General features: G+C 34.0%; 1 protein-coding gene and 1 pseudogene across 1 annotated transcript; one reads left to right on the forward strand and one right to left on the reverse strand.

The window, feature by feature from the left end:
* The first annotated feature begins 3,874 nt into the window (after nt 1-3,874).
* Nucleotides 3,875-5,773, forward strand: LOC139883877 (cytosolic sulfotransferase 10-like). Its single transcript, XM_071867988.1, has 4 exons — nt 3,875-4,165; nt 4,338-4,802; nt 5,508-5,567; nt 5,684-5,773. Exons 1-4 carry the CDS (start codon nt 3,875-3,877, stop codon nt 5,771-5,773), a joined length of 906 nt encoding a protein of 301 aa, XP_071724089.1.
* Nucleotides 5,774-7,792: 2,019 nt separating this feature from the next.
* LOC139883878 (polynucleotide 3'-phosphatase ZDP-like) lies at nt 7,793-12,878 on the reverse strand (annotated as a pseudogene).
* Nucleotides 12,879-18,861: the final 5,983 nt, after the last annotated feature.

The following is an 18,861-nucleotide window of genomic DNA, read 5'->3' on the forward strand; positions in this document are numbered from 1 at the left end:
AACCCGTCTTCTAATATCCACATAGACTTTTTTTACTAGTCGATCTCTTAAATGTCATAATAATAGGTAGTTAAAATTTAGTGGTCTACAAAAATCATAATGGTAGAAGAAAGAACAAGGGGCCAGTACTGCTCATTGCTCATTCAGGAAAACTGCAACTTCTCAAGCTAGCATTATATGTGTGTTTTTAAATATCGACAGTGAGTGGATTCCTCGTGTCGTGTCCTCTGCCTGCCGACGTCATAATAGTTACCACTAATAGATATACAAATATTTGTCACACATGGCTATTAATATTTAATATACATTTAAAGTCGCCACCGGAAAATACAAAATGATATTCCCTTCGTAACTTAATATATTTTTTTAATTTTTTTTTCATATATTTAAAAAAATATATATTTAATTAAATACATATATTTTTTTAATATATCTGAAAAAAATAAAAAAAACATATATTATGAAAGGAGTAATTATTTTTTTCATCTGCTAATACATGATTTTTTAAATTTTTTTCGTACATTTAAAAATATATATATAAATTTATTAATATTTATATATATATTAATATTTATTAAATATTAATAAATTTATATATATATTTTAAATGTACGTAAAAAAATTAAAAAAATATGTATTAATAATAGAATGGTCCCGCGATTCAATGTTGTCGGCGTATCTGTACTACTATAATAAATTGAATGTTAAACTATAATTTTTTTTTTTATGAGAATGTTAAACTATACTAATAAGACTGATTCAATGGTTGTTGATGTATTCTGTACTACACTTTAATCGAATGTTGACTATATATAGTGAATAAGACTCTCAGGTAATCCATTGAAAAAAAAAAACTCTCAGGTAAAGGAAGTATTTCCAACTAATTACAAATTGGAGAAACAGGAGGAAACTTCGAATACATTGAAAATTATTCTTATTCTGGAAGAGAAGCATTCTTTGAAATTACATTTCTAGAAACTAGCAATTTTTATTTTTATCATATCATGTGTGCTGCATTTATAATTAGGCCGAAATGAATAACTTATTGAGTTGGCTCAGGAGTACAATAATAACAAATACTCCTAACAAATACTCTTTCCGTATCATAATATATGATGTTTATTAATTTTAGATTCATCCAATTATATATATAATAATTTTCACTACATACATATATATATATTTGAATGTATTTAAAATTAAAAAATATCATGTATTTTGATATAAATACAATAATTTTCATCAAATAACCCTAAAATAATTTTCAACAAAACGCCGTTGATATTACTCTCTTAAATCTAAAAAAATCATCAGCACTTAGACTGGTTCACGGTAGCAACTGGATATATTAAAGCAAATTGGTCTAAACTTTTCTAAATTGTTCAAGTCAACATTATAATAGTTCGAAGTAAAATTCAGAGTGATTTGATTTTTTCTTCCTTTTTTTTTTGCATTAAATTCCTTAATTTACATTTGCGTTCAAAATCTGACTTCAAATGTCTAAATATTTATACTAAATCAATTTATTAATATATTTTTTTGAATGTTAATAGAGAAGCTTGTAATAAGAAGAACGATCCAATAGGACCAACTCATTTGGCGAAATTTCTTCAACAAAACGAGAACATGGAATATGAATATCAACATGAGCCAGAGAGTCTGCTATTTTATTAATTACATTCTCATTTATTGAAAATAAAAATGCAAAAATCAAAATACTATATCAAATCTTGATATTTGGTGTATTCAAATATACATATATCTAATCAGATGTTAAAATAAATACATATATATTTAGATAAATTTAAAAATATAAATTATCATACGAAGATAATATTTATTTCTTTGTGACGACGTGTACATGCATCGACGATGTTTCAATTAGTGAAATGGGAAGTTTTCTAATTGATGAAACGTCAACAAAACAAATTAAGGTAGGATGTTACCATCAACATAATAATAATAATACTCCCTACTTCTAATGAAATTTGTTAATCTTTAAAAAATGATCACTAGAAAAAATTACATATATTTATTATTAATAAAATCATAAATATTTTTATAAATAAAAAAATAATATTTTAATTATTAAAATTAATTTAAAAATAAATTAAAAAAATATTTCAAATATACATAAATTTTATAAAATATTATTTGAAATGAAATGGAGGAAATTCCATTTCGCAACCCTCAACGTGGACAGAGGGAATAATAATTAAGGTACGTTGTGGCCCAGGAGGTTTCATGACGTCGAAAGTTCTTTTTTTGGAACGCTTATGACTTTTAAAAGTTCTAGAAAATCTCTCTCTCTAATCTATCCCTATAGATATTTTCGCTAAATTAATTAATTAACTGATAAAATATCAATCTGGTTGGAAGGCCGCCTTCATGCATCGAAATATCGAATGAAAGCAGCCACATTGATTCAATAAAAATCAGCTCTCTCTCCGCCTTGTTGAAACAGATTAAAACACGAGAAAAATGTATTCATGATACTCTACATAAAACCATAATATATTGGATGCTGAAAAAAAATATAATTTTGTTTATTCCATATATGCTAATTTTTATTGAAACTACTCTGCCTTAACATATAGTGTAACTAGCTAGATTAGTTCAATAACACTCGCACGTGCCCAAGTTTAATTGGCTATTCTACATATGATCAATTTATTATATTTTCTTGGACAATATTTGGATGCTCCCCTAATGACCAGCCAATACCATACTCTCCAATCAAAATTTAACATATAAGATAATTTTTTTTTATTATTATACCGTAAAAGAAAAAATAAACCCCTATATCCATGGAGAATTTTAATTGGAAAAGCATATAAAGAGAGAACCAATTATTTTTCTATTTTCTTTATATCATTTTGTAGATGGCGTACATGGGTCGCAGTGACTTTTGACGATATCATTGACTATATTTTTCTTCGGTTTAACATTTAGCCTTCTAATATAATTCCTCAAGTCAAGTTATGTATAATTTAAATAAAAGGCAAGTCAGTCATAAGTTCAACAACTGAATGCATATATCGATTGAATCACTTTAATTTATTGACCCAGGTAAAAGACTAGCAGGCTCCGTGTAATTTCGAAGAATTTATTAGTTTTTAAACTTATTTTTCCACTACTTTTTTGAAATTATATTATTCTTTTAATAAAATTTTAATTTTGAGAATCACTAAAGTTATAATGTAAAGATTAATAAAAAATTAAGTGAAAATTTATACCAAGATGACAGTCAAATACTGCGCATCTCTGTCCCTAACTGTCATTTTTTATACAAACAGTATAGAAAAGATTAAAGTTTATTAGGGACGGACGAACTATATTGTTAGATTTTGATCACCATACTAGTTGCCATATAAACCTTAGATAATTAACTTGTGACTAGAAGGAAAAGAAAATAAAAATAAAAAACATTTTTGAAATTACTGTAGACGCATGGCAAATAATTAGGTCTTAGTTTGACGAGATCTTTCACTGTATTTTTCTTTGTTTAACATTTAGCCTTCTATAAATATATTTCCTTAAAGTCAAGTTATGTAAAATTTAAACAAAAAGTAAGTCAACTAAAGTCAACAATGGTATTCATTTATAAATAATTAATCTTAATCATACTTGAAAGTATTCTGATTTGGTGTAAAATAAATAAATAAATCTGATTTACCTTTTTGTAACAGGGTATTAACGTATTCCCATTTGACGGCTCAATGGAGTAAAACTTGCTACTATTAATAACCCCAACTCCAACCATTTAACAAAACACATCACAAACAACAGATCCCTTTATTAATTCCTCTTGAAATATCTATATACTTTCTCTTAGCCTAATTTTATCCTAATCCATACGCTAAAAAAAATTATAATGGCCTCCGAGACCCAAAATCCTCAACTTGAATCCTTTTTCCAAGTTCTTAAACTTGCAAACTACCAAGGTTTTTGGTACATGCCAGCTCAAGTTGAAAACATTAAAAAATTTCAAACACAATATGAAGCTTTCGATGATGATGTTCTCTTAGCTTCTCCTCTCAAAACTGGCACAGCTTGGTGCAAGGCCCTTATTGCAAGCATCATGAACCCTGGCGAAGATATCTTGCCACAAAAAATGATTCATGGACATGTTCCAAATCTAGAAAATGCGGTTTATGGTGCAAAAGTGAGATTCGACCCCTCACTTTTACCTGCACCTAGAGTCTTCCACACGCATGTTCCTTATTGTTCTTTACCCGAATCGATAAAGAACAAAGATTGCAAGATAGTTTATGTTGCTAGAAACCCTAAAGGACACATTGATCTCATTGTGGTGCTTTATGAATGAGCTTCTAAAGCCAGTACAACAAGAGCCTTACCCTTTGGAGAAAGCATTTGAGGGCTTTTGTGAGGGGGTTCTTCCTTACGGACCCTTCTTCGAACACATTTTGGAGTATTGGAATGAGAGCATAAAATTCCCACAAAAGATCCTCTTCTTGAAGTTTGAAGATTTGAAGAACGATCCAAAAACTCAAGTGAAGAAGTTGGCTTCATTTTTGGGGAAATCTATAGATGATGAAGAGATTGATGCCATTTTGTATAGGTGTAGCTTTAAGAGACTTAAAGACTTAGAAGTGAACCAAAATGGTGGTGGAGAGTGGGCTAATGGCATTGTCGTGCCTTTCAGTTCGTTCTTTAGGAAAGGAGATGTTGGAGATTGGAAGAATCATTTCACAACTGAAATGGGAGAGCGTCTCGAGCAAATTGCAAAAGATAAATTGAAGGGCACTGGGTTGAACTTGACATGTGAGGCTTTAAAATTGGTTATATAGATCATAATGAATAATTATGTGTGTATTTTCATTTATTTTCTTCTAAACTGAGTTGTGTTATTTGTAACCGAGTTATTTATCAAAATAAAATGTGTATTTATGTCCAAAACATCAACATTCCGAGCGACCCATCATCCTTTAGTCAAAACTAGCTATCACAAAAACTGAAGCTGCCATGAAACACAAATTATATTTATAGGACAGACATACAAAATTTATGTGTAAATCCAGGCCATATAAAGAGCCTTCATTCTTTAGCCCGGTTGAGTTATGAATTAAGGTTAGAAGTAGGCCGCTGTTGTCATTTAAATATCATTAACACAAACTAATTGAGAATTTCGACCTATCTTTGGGCTTCACGTGCACTTGGTGGTTGATGCCTTGATGGTGAGCGATGTTAAAAAAAAAAAAACCACGTGCACGTGCACTAATTAAAGGAACTTTATTAAACTAATAGATCATAGCCAACAATGTCAAATAACTTTAACCCGGCCGTGGAATAAAATGATAGCCCTCTAAGTTAGGAGGTAAAACCATAATCTTTCGGTAGTTAGTGAAAACCTATAGTCCAGCATCTATCTATTGGGACGAAATTACATAGATATTTTATATATTTTTTTTGCCTAAATATCTTTCTTGATATAAAATTATAGTAACTTTGGTCAAATTTGATTAACGTATTATCAATTTATGCAGAGAACCACATGTAGCGGGGTTTGGAGTAGTCACATAATCTGTGGTGATAGTAACGGGAGGGTAAGGCTTGCTACAATCAATATACCCTAAAATGTTGTAGCCGAGGAAGATACTGTTAAACTGTTGAAGCCAGGTAAGATAATTGTTGGAATCAAGTTTGATTAAGGCTTGAGCAGCTGGGGGCTGATGGTGATACATTGGCGGCAGTATCACTAGTAGTAGACATAGCGGAAAAAAAGTTTTGGCTTTTCGACGTTAGTCTATAGCTCTGACATCATATAAGAGATAGAAAGAGATAATATTATGTGTAATTTTATTTATAAAAATTCCGCACTTTATACAATAAGAGGAAGACTTAGCTATGATTGCAATTGTTTGATTTGTGCTAACTTACTATATCTAATACATGTTCAAATCACAAAAGATTACATAAAATTATACAAAATCAGAATATGTCATTTGATAACTTCATTAGCAAGATGGGCCTCTGACTGGTAGTTGGGCCAGAATGGGCTAGTGGCTTATATATATATATATCTCAAAAAATTCGCATGTCACCTGTCAAGTCTTGTTTGTTTACTATTTTATCACTACGTGTTTCTCTTTCTACACACTCAATCTCTTCCTACGCAAACCTAAACTCAGCCAAAATTAATTGATCACTAGTAGATACCCGTGGCTAAAGCCACGACACTGTATGCCGGTAGCACTACTGAATTTTCCTAGAAATTATAAGGAATGACACTGTATGCCGGTAGCACTGCTGAATTTTCCCAGAAATTATAAGGAATGACATCATCTTTCCAAACAAAATATACATGAAACTCAAATACTGGATCCAAATGTACATTGCTCGTAAAATGAAGTGCTAAAACATTGCACATAAAATGAATTGAGAATGGAATTAGAAATATCATCTTGAGTGGTAGAAACTCAGAAGTATACTTCAACATAGTTGAATATAAATCTAGAAACAACATGTACCTATTCCTTAGAGATTCTATGAGGATCGATAGCAAAATGAATTACATGCATTAGCCGCTTTATCATGCTAATACTGTAAGGTGTTTAGTTTTAGGATTGACTCCTTGAGTTCTCTTTACAAGACATATCACATTTCTCAGAGTGTGGTATTGATAAATGATAAAGAACAATAGTCAAAATCCAAATACAAACACAAACGATGAAAATTATACCAATTAAAGATTAAAATAGAAAAAGGAAGAAGTCTTCAGACAAGAACTCCAAGTTAGATGCATAGACATCATGAAAAACATATATACCTAAAAAACTTTGATTTTCAATCTCTGAACTAATGCCTGTACTAAAATCTGATACATCCATCACACAGGACTAATCTTACTCTTTATTTGCACAATTTAAGATATTACCCTCCAGTGTCTGCACTCTCTCTTGTGTAACACAACAAGCATTGCCAAATAATATACAAACAAAGAAATAGAACTCACCTAGAGACCAAATATCTGACTTAGAACCATAAGTTATATCAGCAAGAAGCTCATAGCACATGTAACTCATATCTTTCCCAATCTGCCATTGAAAATAAAGATGAAAAATTACACGTGAGCCATAAGGCTAGGGTCATCAGTGGAAGCCTAGAGGAGCCATTTTACAATGAACTTCAATGATTTAGAGGCTTCTATCCAAGTTACTTAGATGGTTTAACTAATTCAAACGACTATATATCATATTTATTTATTTATTTTTTGCAAATTGACACTTAAATCTTTAGAATTTTTCCAAACGAACCAAAATTATCAAAAGTTTAAAAGAACAACAAAAAATGTAACAATATGTACTCCGGATATCATATGTAATTAACTCTACCTGGGCAAACTTTATATCAACATCACTATGATCATCAGGTCTCCCAGCTGCATCGGCAATATAGAATGATCTACAACCACAGACACAGAAAGTGTCAAAGACAATCCATGCTACAAAGTCAGGAGAAATTGTACCATTATTACATCAAGAATTTTATATTTTCAAGCAATGAAAAAATTATGTCAAAAATTATTTTCCATAGATTATCTTGATTCATTTGATATTATAATATGGAGAGATAAAAGCATCTTGCTGGAAAGCTGGGTTTTAAGTCATAATTCATGACGTTCGACAATAAAAATTGATCGTGATCTCCAAATCAGGTCAATTGTTACTCCAGCAACCCAGTTTTGATAATTATATGGACATAAGAACCTATAGGCTGCTAATAACACATAAAGCATTAATACTGATTTTCAAACCAGACTTCCATCTAATTAAGCATCCAAGTACTCCTCCGGAACATAAAACTTAAGTCCATTTGCCTAAAATAGAGACAGGAAATAAGTCAGGGTGCAAACCCTTTATACTACAGTACGGGTGTAGACTACGGTAACTAATTCAAACTGCCATTGAAATTTACAAATTGACACATGAATCTTTAAATCATAAATAATTTAGACCACAGTAAAGGTGTATCTTCAACAATAATAACTCATATCTTTCCCAATCTGCCTTGGAAAATAAAGATGAGAAATTACAGGTGAGCCATAAGGCTAGGGTCATCAGTGGAAGCCTAGAGGAACCATTTTATAATGAACTTCAATAATTTAGAGGCTTCTATCCAAGTTACTTTGACAGTTTAACTAATTAAAACTACTATATATCATTTTTTTATTTTTGCAAATTGACACTTGAATCTTTAAAATTTTTCCAAACAAACCAAAATTATCAAAAGTTTAAAAGAACAACAAAAAAAGTAACAACATGTACTCCAGATATCATATGTAATTAACTCTACCTGGGCAAACTTTATATTAGCATCACTATGATCATCATGCCTCCCAGCTGCATCACTAACATAGAATGATCTACAACCACAGACATAGAAAGCATCAAAGACAATCCATGCTACAAAGATGGACATTTTAAGAATTCAAAATCATCACAAACGTTAAGAAAAAATGGAAATTAGGAGGATGGTAACTTTTCCATGTCTATGGGAATGCCACCATTGAAATGTTTAGCCATAAGTCGACACATCCCAGGTTTGGATTTGCGGAAGGGATCTTCTATTTTGGAGTTGCTAACACCATAAGCTATAAAAACTGCATTAGAAAAGGGAAAAATCATGATTAAGCTCAAAGAAATGGTTCAGAAGCAGCTAGCAATAAACATAGCGATTGCAATTGGGTATTGACGATCTATATCTATCCAACAACATCAAAAAGCGTGAAGCTTGACAAATTACCATATTCAATCAGATGTCAACAACCAATTTTTATTGAGATAAGTTGAGAGACTTTAGATCTTATACAACATACTCTTTACAACTATCTTCTTTGGGTAAAGAGAGAAAAGGTGAAAGGATTTAAAAGAGAAAATGATCGAACAGCCTGGATTGGAAACCTTCACAAGCTCGATAAAATTGTTGAGGTGTCCGATTTTTTGAGTCAACAACCGCTTGTCTTTTATTTTTCCACGGCTCAATGTTTGACTCATTGGTGAGAATAACCTTCATGGATATGATGATAGTTAGAAATTTTCAATCAACCCAAATAACGTTTCAAATTTCCACTGAAAATATTGTCAGAAAAAAATTATGAAACAACATGAAACTACCAGCTTATAACCCTCATTGTAGAGGTTCTGAAGCTTCTCTGGGATGGAAGGATACTTAAGGGACCAAGCCTTTGCACCTACCCTGAAATCAACCACAAAAACAAAGTATTACAGTAAGAAACTTTGCACTCAAGTTTAAGAATGTTATAATTGTATGTTCCTTCAGATTCAATACAACTAAACAAATCATTGAAAAAAAGCCAATAGCGAGAATAGCCATTTCAAATTTTAAACCCTTACAATTTAACAAGGAATGAGTGAAAATATAAACATGAAATCAAAGGTGATTACTTATCAGAGCTAGGTAATGAAATGTCCCTCTAAAAGTAAAAATAAACCAAGATAATCATTTTGTGGTGATGTATCATATGACCTTTCATGCTAGTATTAGATGTACTCCATTTCGTCAACTCTTTGACCAAACAAAGGTTAATTGTCTTCATGTGGAATAGAGGAGACGGTGATACCTTTTCACTGATGTTTTAGCAAGACCTCCATCAAAATCAAATGCAACAATCTTCCTTGAATCATGAAGACCATCATCCTACAAAATCAAAATAAGTAAATTACAAAGGTTTAAGGAACGTGAGACTCCATCAATCATATCAGCCCTTTTATTAGCAAGAGCTCCGAGTGTCAAAAAAGTTCTAAATCTAAATACACTTTATGGATTATATCAATAGACACAACATAAACTTTAACAACAATGCATGTTGTTTAATGGTGGGAAAGTAGTATAAGTTTGCCCACAACAACTCAATCTCACCTGTTCAAGAAATATAACGGTCTGAAATGCCTTCCATTTTGGTGATAATGTAGCATCTTGAATCAGAAAGAAAGCAACAATGAGGATCGTACATGGTTGATAAAGTCTGATATCATCCAAGAACAACAAAAAAGAACAAATATTGTATTCCATTATATTCTGTTAGCCATACCTTATATTTGTCTTTGACATCAGCCATTGAAAAGGGTATGTCATTCAGCTCTACAATCTCATCTGTTGCTGATAACTGGAAATTTCAAGAAAAATAACTTTAAAGCTATGTACGGTATGATCTCTGGAGATAGTAATAATTTAAGAAAAGAAGTGATAGAAAAAAAAGAAGCTGGATGCAAACAAAATAACCTTTACTTTCAAACGCTTAGAATTATTTCCATCAGTTTCTTTGACTCTGTCATTTCCTTTCTCTGATGCATGCAAAAACATTACAAAGCTGTTAACCGATAACCTGATACAGTTGGTCATGAATCGAAATGTTATATGAAGTTCTAAACATTTTTCCATGATCTTAAAATTAGGTAGCACAATTAACTCTTATTACCTCTTCCCTATACTTCTTACTTCCACTAACTGCTTTCTTCAAAGAGTCCTGGTCACCACTCTGGTGAAAAAAAGTTAAGAGGAGTCACAGTAAATAACTTCTCAAAACTACGTATACATACTTGGTGGCTTATTAAACTTGCATACAATTGAGGAAAAAAATCCTTCTGAAGATTCCAGGCATAATATTTTTGCTACACAACTACTGTAAGAACAATATTTTCAAATTATCCAAACTTACACAGCGTCACCATTTCCACTATGCTGTCAATAATAACTTAAATTCTCATAATTCCACATAAATGCATGATTTTTATCTCCGGAGCAACAAACACAAACTTTAAAATCCTAAATTAGAAAACCAAAACCCTGCACCTGGAGCGAATCGAAGCCTGTAATTTTGTCAAAGGAAGAGACAGGCTGGGAATCGAAGGGGAAGCATTGAAGATGATGCCATTTGGGGAGCCGTCCCGGCGGCGCCGCATGCGGCGTCGATGGGGAGAGAGAGCAGAGGAGCCAACCATGTTTTTTTTTTTTTGCAGAGAAAGAGAGTAGAAGAATGACGAAGAAGAGTGTAGAAAATGAAAGAATATAGGTAGGAGGAATTGTTGTTTGAGGGTGAGCTCACAATAAGCTAAATAGGTTCAAAAAATGGATGGCCAAGATGCGTCCAAACACAGCATCGGACGGTCCAGACGTGAACACCGTTCACAGACTGTTCACTCCTTCATCCAACGGTGCAAATGGCCTGCTGAAGAGATCGAATGGCCCGGATTGGTTTACTATGCCTAAACTGTTTCAAATCACCTCCTCAAATTAGTAGTTCCATGGAAGTAATTAAACAAAATAGATTATATATATAATTTTGATTTATTAATCAAAAAAATATAATAGAATATAGGTAGGAGGAATTGTTGTTTGAGGGTGAGCTCACAATAAGCTAAATAGGTTCAAAAAATGGATGGCCAAGATGCGTCCAAACACAGCATCGGACGGTCCAGACGTGAACACCGTTCACAGACTGTTCACTCCTTCATCCAACGGTGCAAATGGCCTGCTGAAGAGATCGAATGGCCCGGATTGGTTTACTATGCCTAAACTGTTTCAAATCACCTCCTCAAATTAGTAGTTCCATGGAAGTAATTAAACAAAATAGATTATATATATAATTTTGATTTATTAATCAAAAAAATATAATTTCGATTTATTACAAACTAATTTGTATATTAATAACATCAAAAAAACTAATTTATTATTTAATTAATTCATGAGAAATTCTTAAGTATATTTTGTGTATCACGTAATCCTTACACCTGCGAATCATATATCAATATGTAGAATTTTTAGGGTTTTATAAGAAGTTTAATTACAATACTATATCCTATCAGGAAATTGTGAACCCTTGAGAGAAAATGACAAAATAAATATTTGATCTTTTATGGACCCTAAAAATTTCACTTGTCGACATATGATTTGTAGGTGTAAGGATGGCGTGGTACACAGTGTGCACTTAAAAATTTCTCCCGATTCATTAATATTAAATTATATATTATTATACCCTATATAGAAATTTTATCAATTTTAGACAATAACTTATTCGTATTTACATTGACGGTTATTTTGGATTAAAGGGAGCTCTTCAATGACCTGATTTTTCTGGATTTCTATTCAACTGAATCCCATGATTTTCTTCCCCAACATTAATATTAAAATAATTAAATATCTCATGATTTTCTTCCCCAACATTAATATTAAAATAATTAAATATCCTCATCAGTAGCAAGCTGAGTTTTCACACATAAGAATCACAATTTTGACCCTCTAGATCTTGTCCTGCCATTCATGAAACATCAAGCTTTGTTATGCTATGTGAATCAACATAGAAAAACTCCTCCTGAATTATACAAAATAGAATCTATCGCAGCCCAAACAAGACCAGGAATTTCGTTATTCAAACTCGTTATCATACATAAACGAGCATGATCCAAGCAGGATTTGAGAAGAGTATTTTCCTCAATATTAACCAAAGTACCCTATTCTTGACATAATATAGTGAGCAAAATCCTCATTCCAGGCATGCAAAGGCAATCCATCAACACCATTGTGAAGCACGAGCACTATGCGACATTGGCAGATCCGCAACACAAGCTTGTGACACAATTGTGACACCTTTACGACACACAAAGAAATCTATGACACATTTGCCACACAAGTCATCCTGCATCGCAGAATTTTCTTCTGCGACACAAAATTAGTGAGCGGAAAAACTGCCGCCAAAATGAAAAAATTGCGAAATGGGTCAAAACGCGCGTTTTGACCCACAAGTTTGCGACACGTAATTGCGACACACCTAGCGCCGCATTGACTGACCAATGCGTGTTTGACACGTGGCACAACGCGTTAATTCTGCGACACATCTATGACACGATCAATATGTCGCAAGCAGTCTGCGACACATTTGCGACACGATTTTGTATCGCAGATTTTGGGATCCGATTTAACCTATCTTCTTCGATTTTTTCTCATAACTATGTGACACAATTTGTCTCCGTCTCTCTTGCGACAACGTACGACCTCTTCTCCTCTGCCAACCTCACCCCACGCCCCACTCTTCCTCTCCATTTCGTCACTCCTCCTCTCTCCGCCCGCTCTCGCCTCCTCTCTCTCTTCGCCCGGCTCCTCTCTCTCTCTGCCGTTAAACTTCGAGATTCTCCCTCAACCATTTCTCTTCTCTGCCTCCCTCGACCTTCTTCCCCTCCCCTATCTCAGTCACGCGCCACCACTGTCCTTCAACCGCTACCTTATTTGGAGGTCCCGACCACCTTATTAGGTGGTGTTTTAGGTTGTGGTGGTTGTGATAGTTTATATATGTATAAATTGTGTTATTAAATATTTCGATTTTGTTTTGTGTAGGTTGACAATTTCAATCAAGGTTTCGTGTAATCTCATAAGGTATCGAGCAAATAATATTAATTGTTGTTATGGTTTGATGGAAGGTAAAATGGTAAATTGGTATGATTTGTATTTGCTCTTTGAAAAATGGTTTGATTAATATGCTTGGTGACATGTTTCATGTAAATTTGATCACATGCTATGTTGTTAGATATTGGTATAAATATTTTTTTTAAGTCGCATGTTTTGTCAATAGATATTGGTATAAATGTTAGATCACATTTTAAGTATAAATGTTAAATTGAATTGTTGTATAATATGTTATACGTGATTTTGAAATCATATATTTTTTGTTTTCAAAGGATTAGATATGGATTAGATATGCGGCTGTTATTTTTATGTGAAATATTAATTAATTTCCTTTTTTTTGTCCATATCACTTGAGTTATTTTGTATGCAAATTGATTCTTATAATATCAAATTGTAGTTTTTTAATCTTTGGTTCAATTGTAGATAGTTGGAGGTGGACGTAGTAGGGTGCCGCCTGCTAGAGGTGGAGGTTGTGGACGTCGTGGTACTCCTCCGGTTATCTCACCTCCGACTCAGTTTCCAGTGCAGCATCCCCCACATCATGAGGATGATGATAGAGATGATGACTACCACACTCCACCCCCAACAACCTCATACTGTGGTGACTGTTTATCTGGACGGCCTGTAGATGAGTTGGCCCGTGACCTCTTCCGATCCGGCCCAAGCTCCACTTCAGGATCCAAGCATAGGAGCTAGTCGTCTACCCCCAAGACTTCAGCTTCTCCATCGTCGATTCCTCCACCTCTCGTTCCTCCAACTGTACCAAGAGATGATATCACACGCATAGCCGTGCATGTTGACCACCATGGCGGGTAATTCTTATGCTCTCATTTATATTATTTAATCTATTAAAATTACATGTAATTTTATATTTTAATTTGTTCGTAGATTGCAGCCTTCAGAGCCTACTTCCAGGATCATTCGGGCGAGCTTCGAGAGTAGGGTTGACCTACACGGGATTTGTTAGGCTGCCAAGAACTTTTATTGGGAGGAGTTTGGGGTAAGTAAGCTCATAATATTTTCCATACATATATTATTTATACACATTTATATAGTTAACGATTTTGCTCGATGTTTTCAATGTAGAAATTTGTTATCATTCGTGAGGGTGATGTGCATGCGGTTCAAGCCGCCTAGATGAGAAAGGCTGCTAGACGGTACTTGGATTATGCCTTCAGGATCAGGAGTGGGATAACAAAGTGCGAACACTTCACACCTGAGGAGTGGAGGTCATGGGAAGAAGCATTCAATTACCCTGAGTATCAAGCAGAGAGAGCAAAGTATTCGACGAACCGTAGGAGGGGTAAAAATTACGGTCATGTTACTATTGGCACTACTTACCATCGTTTGGTAAGTTGTGTATGTTTAATTCTTATGATATTGTTATATATTTATTTTGGATGAATATTATATGTCTTTGCATGTTTTTTTTACAGACGGAGGCTAATCCTGATCAGGTGCCTCCTACTCAGATGGAGCTATTCATACATTGCCACACTAAAGATCATGACATGCATACCCACATATCTGAGCATGCCAGGAAGTTTGCTGTAAGTTTTCAATAATTTTCTATGTAATATTTAAACGTAATTTAATCACGATATTTTTGTGAGTTTATTTATTGTCTATAGGAGCAAATGATGCAGCTGTATACTCATCCTAGCCAGGCACAGACAGAGACGGATGATCTTTCACTCATGAGAGAGAATGATGAGGCACGTGCAGACTCCTCTCGACCGTATGGCTTTGGTTCAGCGAGTCGTACCTTTTATGGATCCTCCTCTCGCACAGCTGGCTGCTTCTCTCAGCCTCCTCAGTCCGATGATGAACACAATAAGATAGCTAGGCTTGAGGCTAGCGTAGCAGCTATCCAGGCTGGCCTTTACATAGATGAGGATCGTGCATGCGATGATGCTAGGTATGCTTAGCTTTAGCAGACGTTCGCAGCTTGCCAGGTGCACATGTCGATGGTCATGGCGATGTTCATGAACGATGACGATGGAGGTGATGATCATACCACTGGTCTTGATTAGTGCATTAGGATGTTTTGGATATTTGGTTTGTTTGGATATTTATTTGCTCGTTCGACTTTTCGTGCTACTTTTAATTGTTGTATGTTATTTTGAATATTTTGGAAATAATTAAATTATTCGATTTAATATAATTTTTTATTTGGATAATATTATTTGTATTTTATTCCATTAAAATTACAAATAGCTGATAAGATTGCGACACAAGAGCAAGGTGTCGCAAATTCTGCGACACAATTGTGACACGATGTTGCCACCAGATTTAAAAATCCTTTAGCTAGTTTTAGCGACACATCAACGGCACAGTTGTGTGTCCAAATTGCGACACGCTGACTTTGTCGCAGACTATATTTTGAATTTTCAAACTTTTGCGACAGCCTTTCTGCGACACACATATTTATGTCGCAGATTCGTAGATCTCGCGTAGTGGAGCACTTTCTCCTCCTGCGAGCTGAAGGAGATTAGTAACCTGACCGAGCTGAGTTTTGTCAGAGCAACAAAAGACGGAGCTCTCATCCTCATCCTATCTAAAACATCATCTACATCGAATGGGACCTTAAGATGACCAATCAAACTTAAACCTAGCCAATTGCGATGTGCACTAGAAGTTTGGTAATTAAAAATTGGATTCTTCTTCACCCTCCACACTTTCTTCATCCGAATATGTTGATAATGATTACCTCTATTGATAATGATTGTCTCTGTTATTGAACCTTTCGAATTCTGTGAAATTCCTCTCTGACCGGCACTAAAAGTTGTGATTCATCTCCGACACCTATTGAAAGTTGCGATTCCTTTCCGACCCACTCCCTGAATCTGCAAAGCAAACGTAAACGGTAAATCTCCCCTACTTATACAATCCTCCCATTCAATTCATAATCAATTTCCTTTTGCGTTTCTTCCTTGCTGAAATATGAAATGAAACCGAATTTAGTCCATTTTCTTGTTGGGTTTAACTGATACATGAACCCTAACAATACTCCCATAAACTTAGAATAACGATCTCGACCAACTATGATTCATGTTGTCGGTAGATTGTTTATGTAGAGGTTTAACAGAGGAGCATGATAACGTCTGAATTGATTTTCCAATGCCCGACGAGTGATTCTTCTTCCCAAAGCGTCGTTCCTAATGTAACGACATGATTTTCTTCCAACCGGTTCGACCAATTTTATGTTGCATGGTTCTAATCAATATGAATCATGTCGAAATTAATTAATGAATTAATTGGTTACTGTTCATGCAAATGTTCAAGAGTATTCGAATAGAGGTATCGTCTCGTCTATTGTCTAAACAAGAGCTGTTTGTCATCATCTAACGAGAAGACTTCACGAGGTATTCATAACTCTTGTGTTAGGGTTTCACTTGCACTGGTTTGTTTCACTTATCTGTTCATCTTTGGAACTATATTAAAAGTGAAAGACAAGTTATTCTTCTTTGCAAAAGAAAAGGATCATATAGCTAAGGGTTATAGAAGTGCTTTATTCAGACTAGAGGTTACGGTGAGGTGTTTCCGAAAGTTAGCCTAGAGAAAGTCCATATACTTGCAGTCGTAAGAAATAGAGTAGTTTCTCTTAGGGTTTACCGATTGAGTCTTGGTGAGGCGAGCTTAAGAAAATCCATTGTAGTTGTAAATATGATAATAGTGAAACAATTACTGGATTAGCTCCGGTAGAAACTGCATTGGTTTTAAACCACGTAAAACTATCGTGTGTACTTTATTTTTGCACTTTATTCTTACTGCCTGCATAAATACACGATTTGCCTTATTTTGCCTAGCTACGACAAAACCTATAAAGCTGAATAATTCCGCAAAATCAGGACGACATGTGTTCTTTCACCTAGTAGTAACTGGGTTGGCCATCTTGCAATAGGACGATGAGGCAACCATAATTGAATTGACACCCCATAGATTAATTTGCCATCAAATAGTAAAACAAGATTTTGAAAAAATTTACTCACGCGCAAGCGCATTCATTGTGTGGCTTTTAATGCTTCCAATATAATTAATTTTTTTTGATAATACAATAACCCACCCAAAGTCCGCTCCCTCAGAAGTCGAACTCACAACCTCACGCAGGAGCCAACGCCTTAACCATTGGGCCATGTCCTGATTGACATTCCAAATATAATTAATTAAAACTTGAATTCTTGACATATGAAGAAGAATGAATAGGGCTATGTATTTGGCCCATCATATATAATTCAATGACCCATGATATGTATGCTCCTTATGCATTTGGACATGGAATTAAAATAAGTTGTTTACACTCAATCTGGTTAGATTGTATTTGTATCATAAATTGTCAATACTTCTGTTAACCAATCAAGAGTACTAGTCGACATATACAAATCGATTAACAAAAAACGAACCGAAATTAGTAAAAACGAATCGATTGAACCGTAAATTAACCAGTTGAGCCGTAACCCATCACTAATCAGCTTCTTCAAAGTAAAAAATGAAAAACGATCCTCATCATCCACTTTCCACACCCACTTCGAATTTTTGGAAATTTTTACCGACCGACCGGTTTTTTTTAAGAAAAAATCAATAACCGAAACTAACCGATTTAATGTTGGTTCGCTGAATAAAAATTCAGTCGGTTTTTCTGTTTAACCGATTCGGCTATTTAAAAAAATTGACGATAAATAATAAATGAAGAAGATGAAGAACGGAAATTTCTAGAAATAAATCGTTCGAAGAAGATGAAGAATAATTTTACTTCCAATAATCCAACATAAATCCGAAGAACCCAGATTTTTAACATATATTTTGAAGAAGTCGGAGAACTTTCCTTCTACGATTTACAAAAATATTGAAGAACAACATCGAGACTCGTCCTCCCCAACAAACCCAGATAGTCAACAATGCCGAGAGAATATGAGAGATCTATAATGTTATGGAGAGTGACAGATTCTGAATAAATCAACAACCATGGTCCATGAGGACGCACATACCTACCTTATCCATACTACCTCGTGAATTTCGTGGCTCGAATACCAATCATGGCTCAGCTAGTCTTACAGCTTAGACAAGAGAGTGATTAGAGGAGTGATTTTCGGGATTAAGCTTACGTGGGAATTGGGAGTTTGAATCGGAGAGATCTTGTGAATATAGATTTGAGAGATTACATTTAGAATTTAACTATAATTTAATATTGGAGAGTAGTATGGCAGGAAGAGAGATTTAAGAGATGAGAACGTGTAAAACAATTAGGGGTTTAGCGATTTAGACCGAAATAAGCATGTTAATTAACTTAATGTCGATTTCGGTTTTTCCATTGAACCGATCGATTTCAAACTGAAAATTGTCGATCGGTTATTTCATAAAATATGAGCAACCGACATCGAACCAATCTATAACCGAAACCAAACCGAAACCGATTAT

This window comes from Rutidosis leptorrhynchoides, unplaced genomic scaffold (genome assembly GCF_046630445.1).
Source record: "Rutidosis leptorrhynchoides isolate AG116_Rl617_1_P2 unplaced genomic scaffold, CSIRO_AGI_Rlap_v1 contig465, whole genome shotgun sequence".
NCBI classification, from domain to species: domain Eukaryota; kingdom Viridiplantae; phylum Streptophyta; class Magnoliopsida; order Asterales; family Asteraceae; genus Rutidosis; species Rutidosis leptorrhynchoides.

What these genes read in the sequence shown, in the direction of transcription:
- LOC139883877 (XM_071867988.1), top strand. Translation starts at nt 3,875, where the DNA reads ATGGCCTCCGAGACCCAAAATCCTCAACTTGAATCCTTTTTCCAAGTT. An exon ending in ATGCGGTTTATGGTGCAAAA is followed by an intron (nt 4,166 to 4,337) that starts GTGAGATTCGAC and finishes GAGCTTCTAAAG; the next exon opens with CCAGTACAACAAGAGCCTTA. An exon ending in CATGTGAGGCTTTAAAATTG is followed by an intron (nt 4,803 to 5,507) that starts GTTATATAGATC and finishes CAATTTATGCAG; the next exon opens with AGAACCACATGTAGCGGGGT.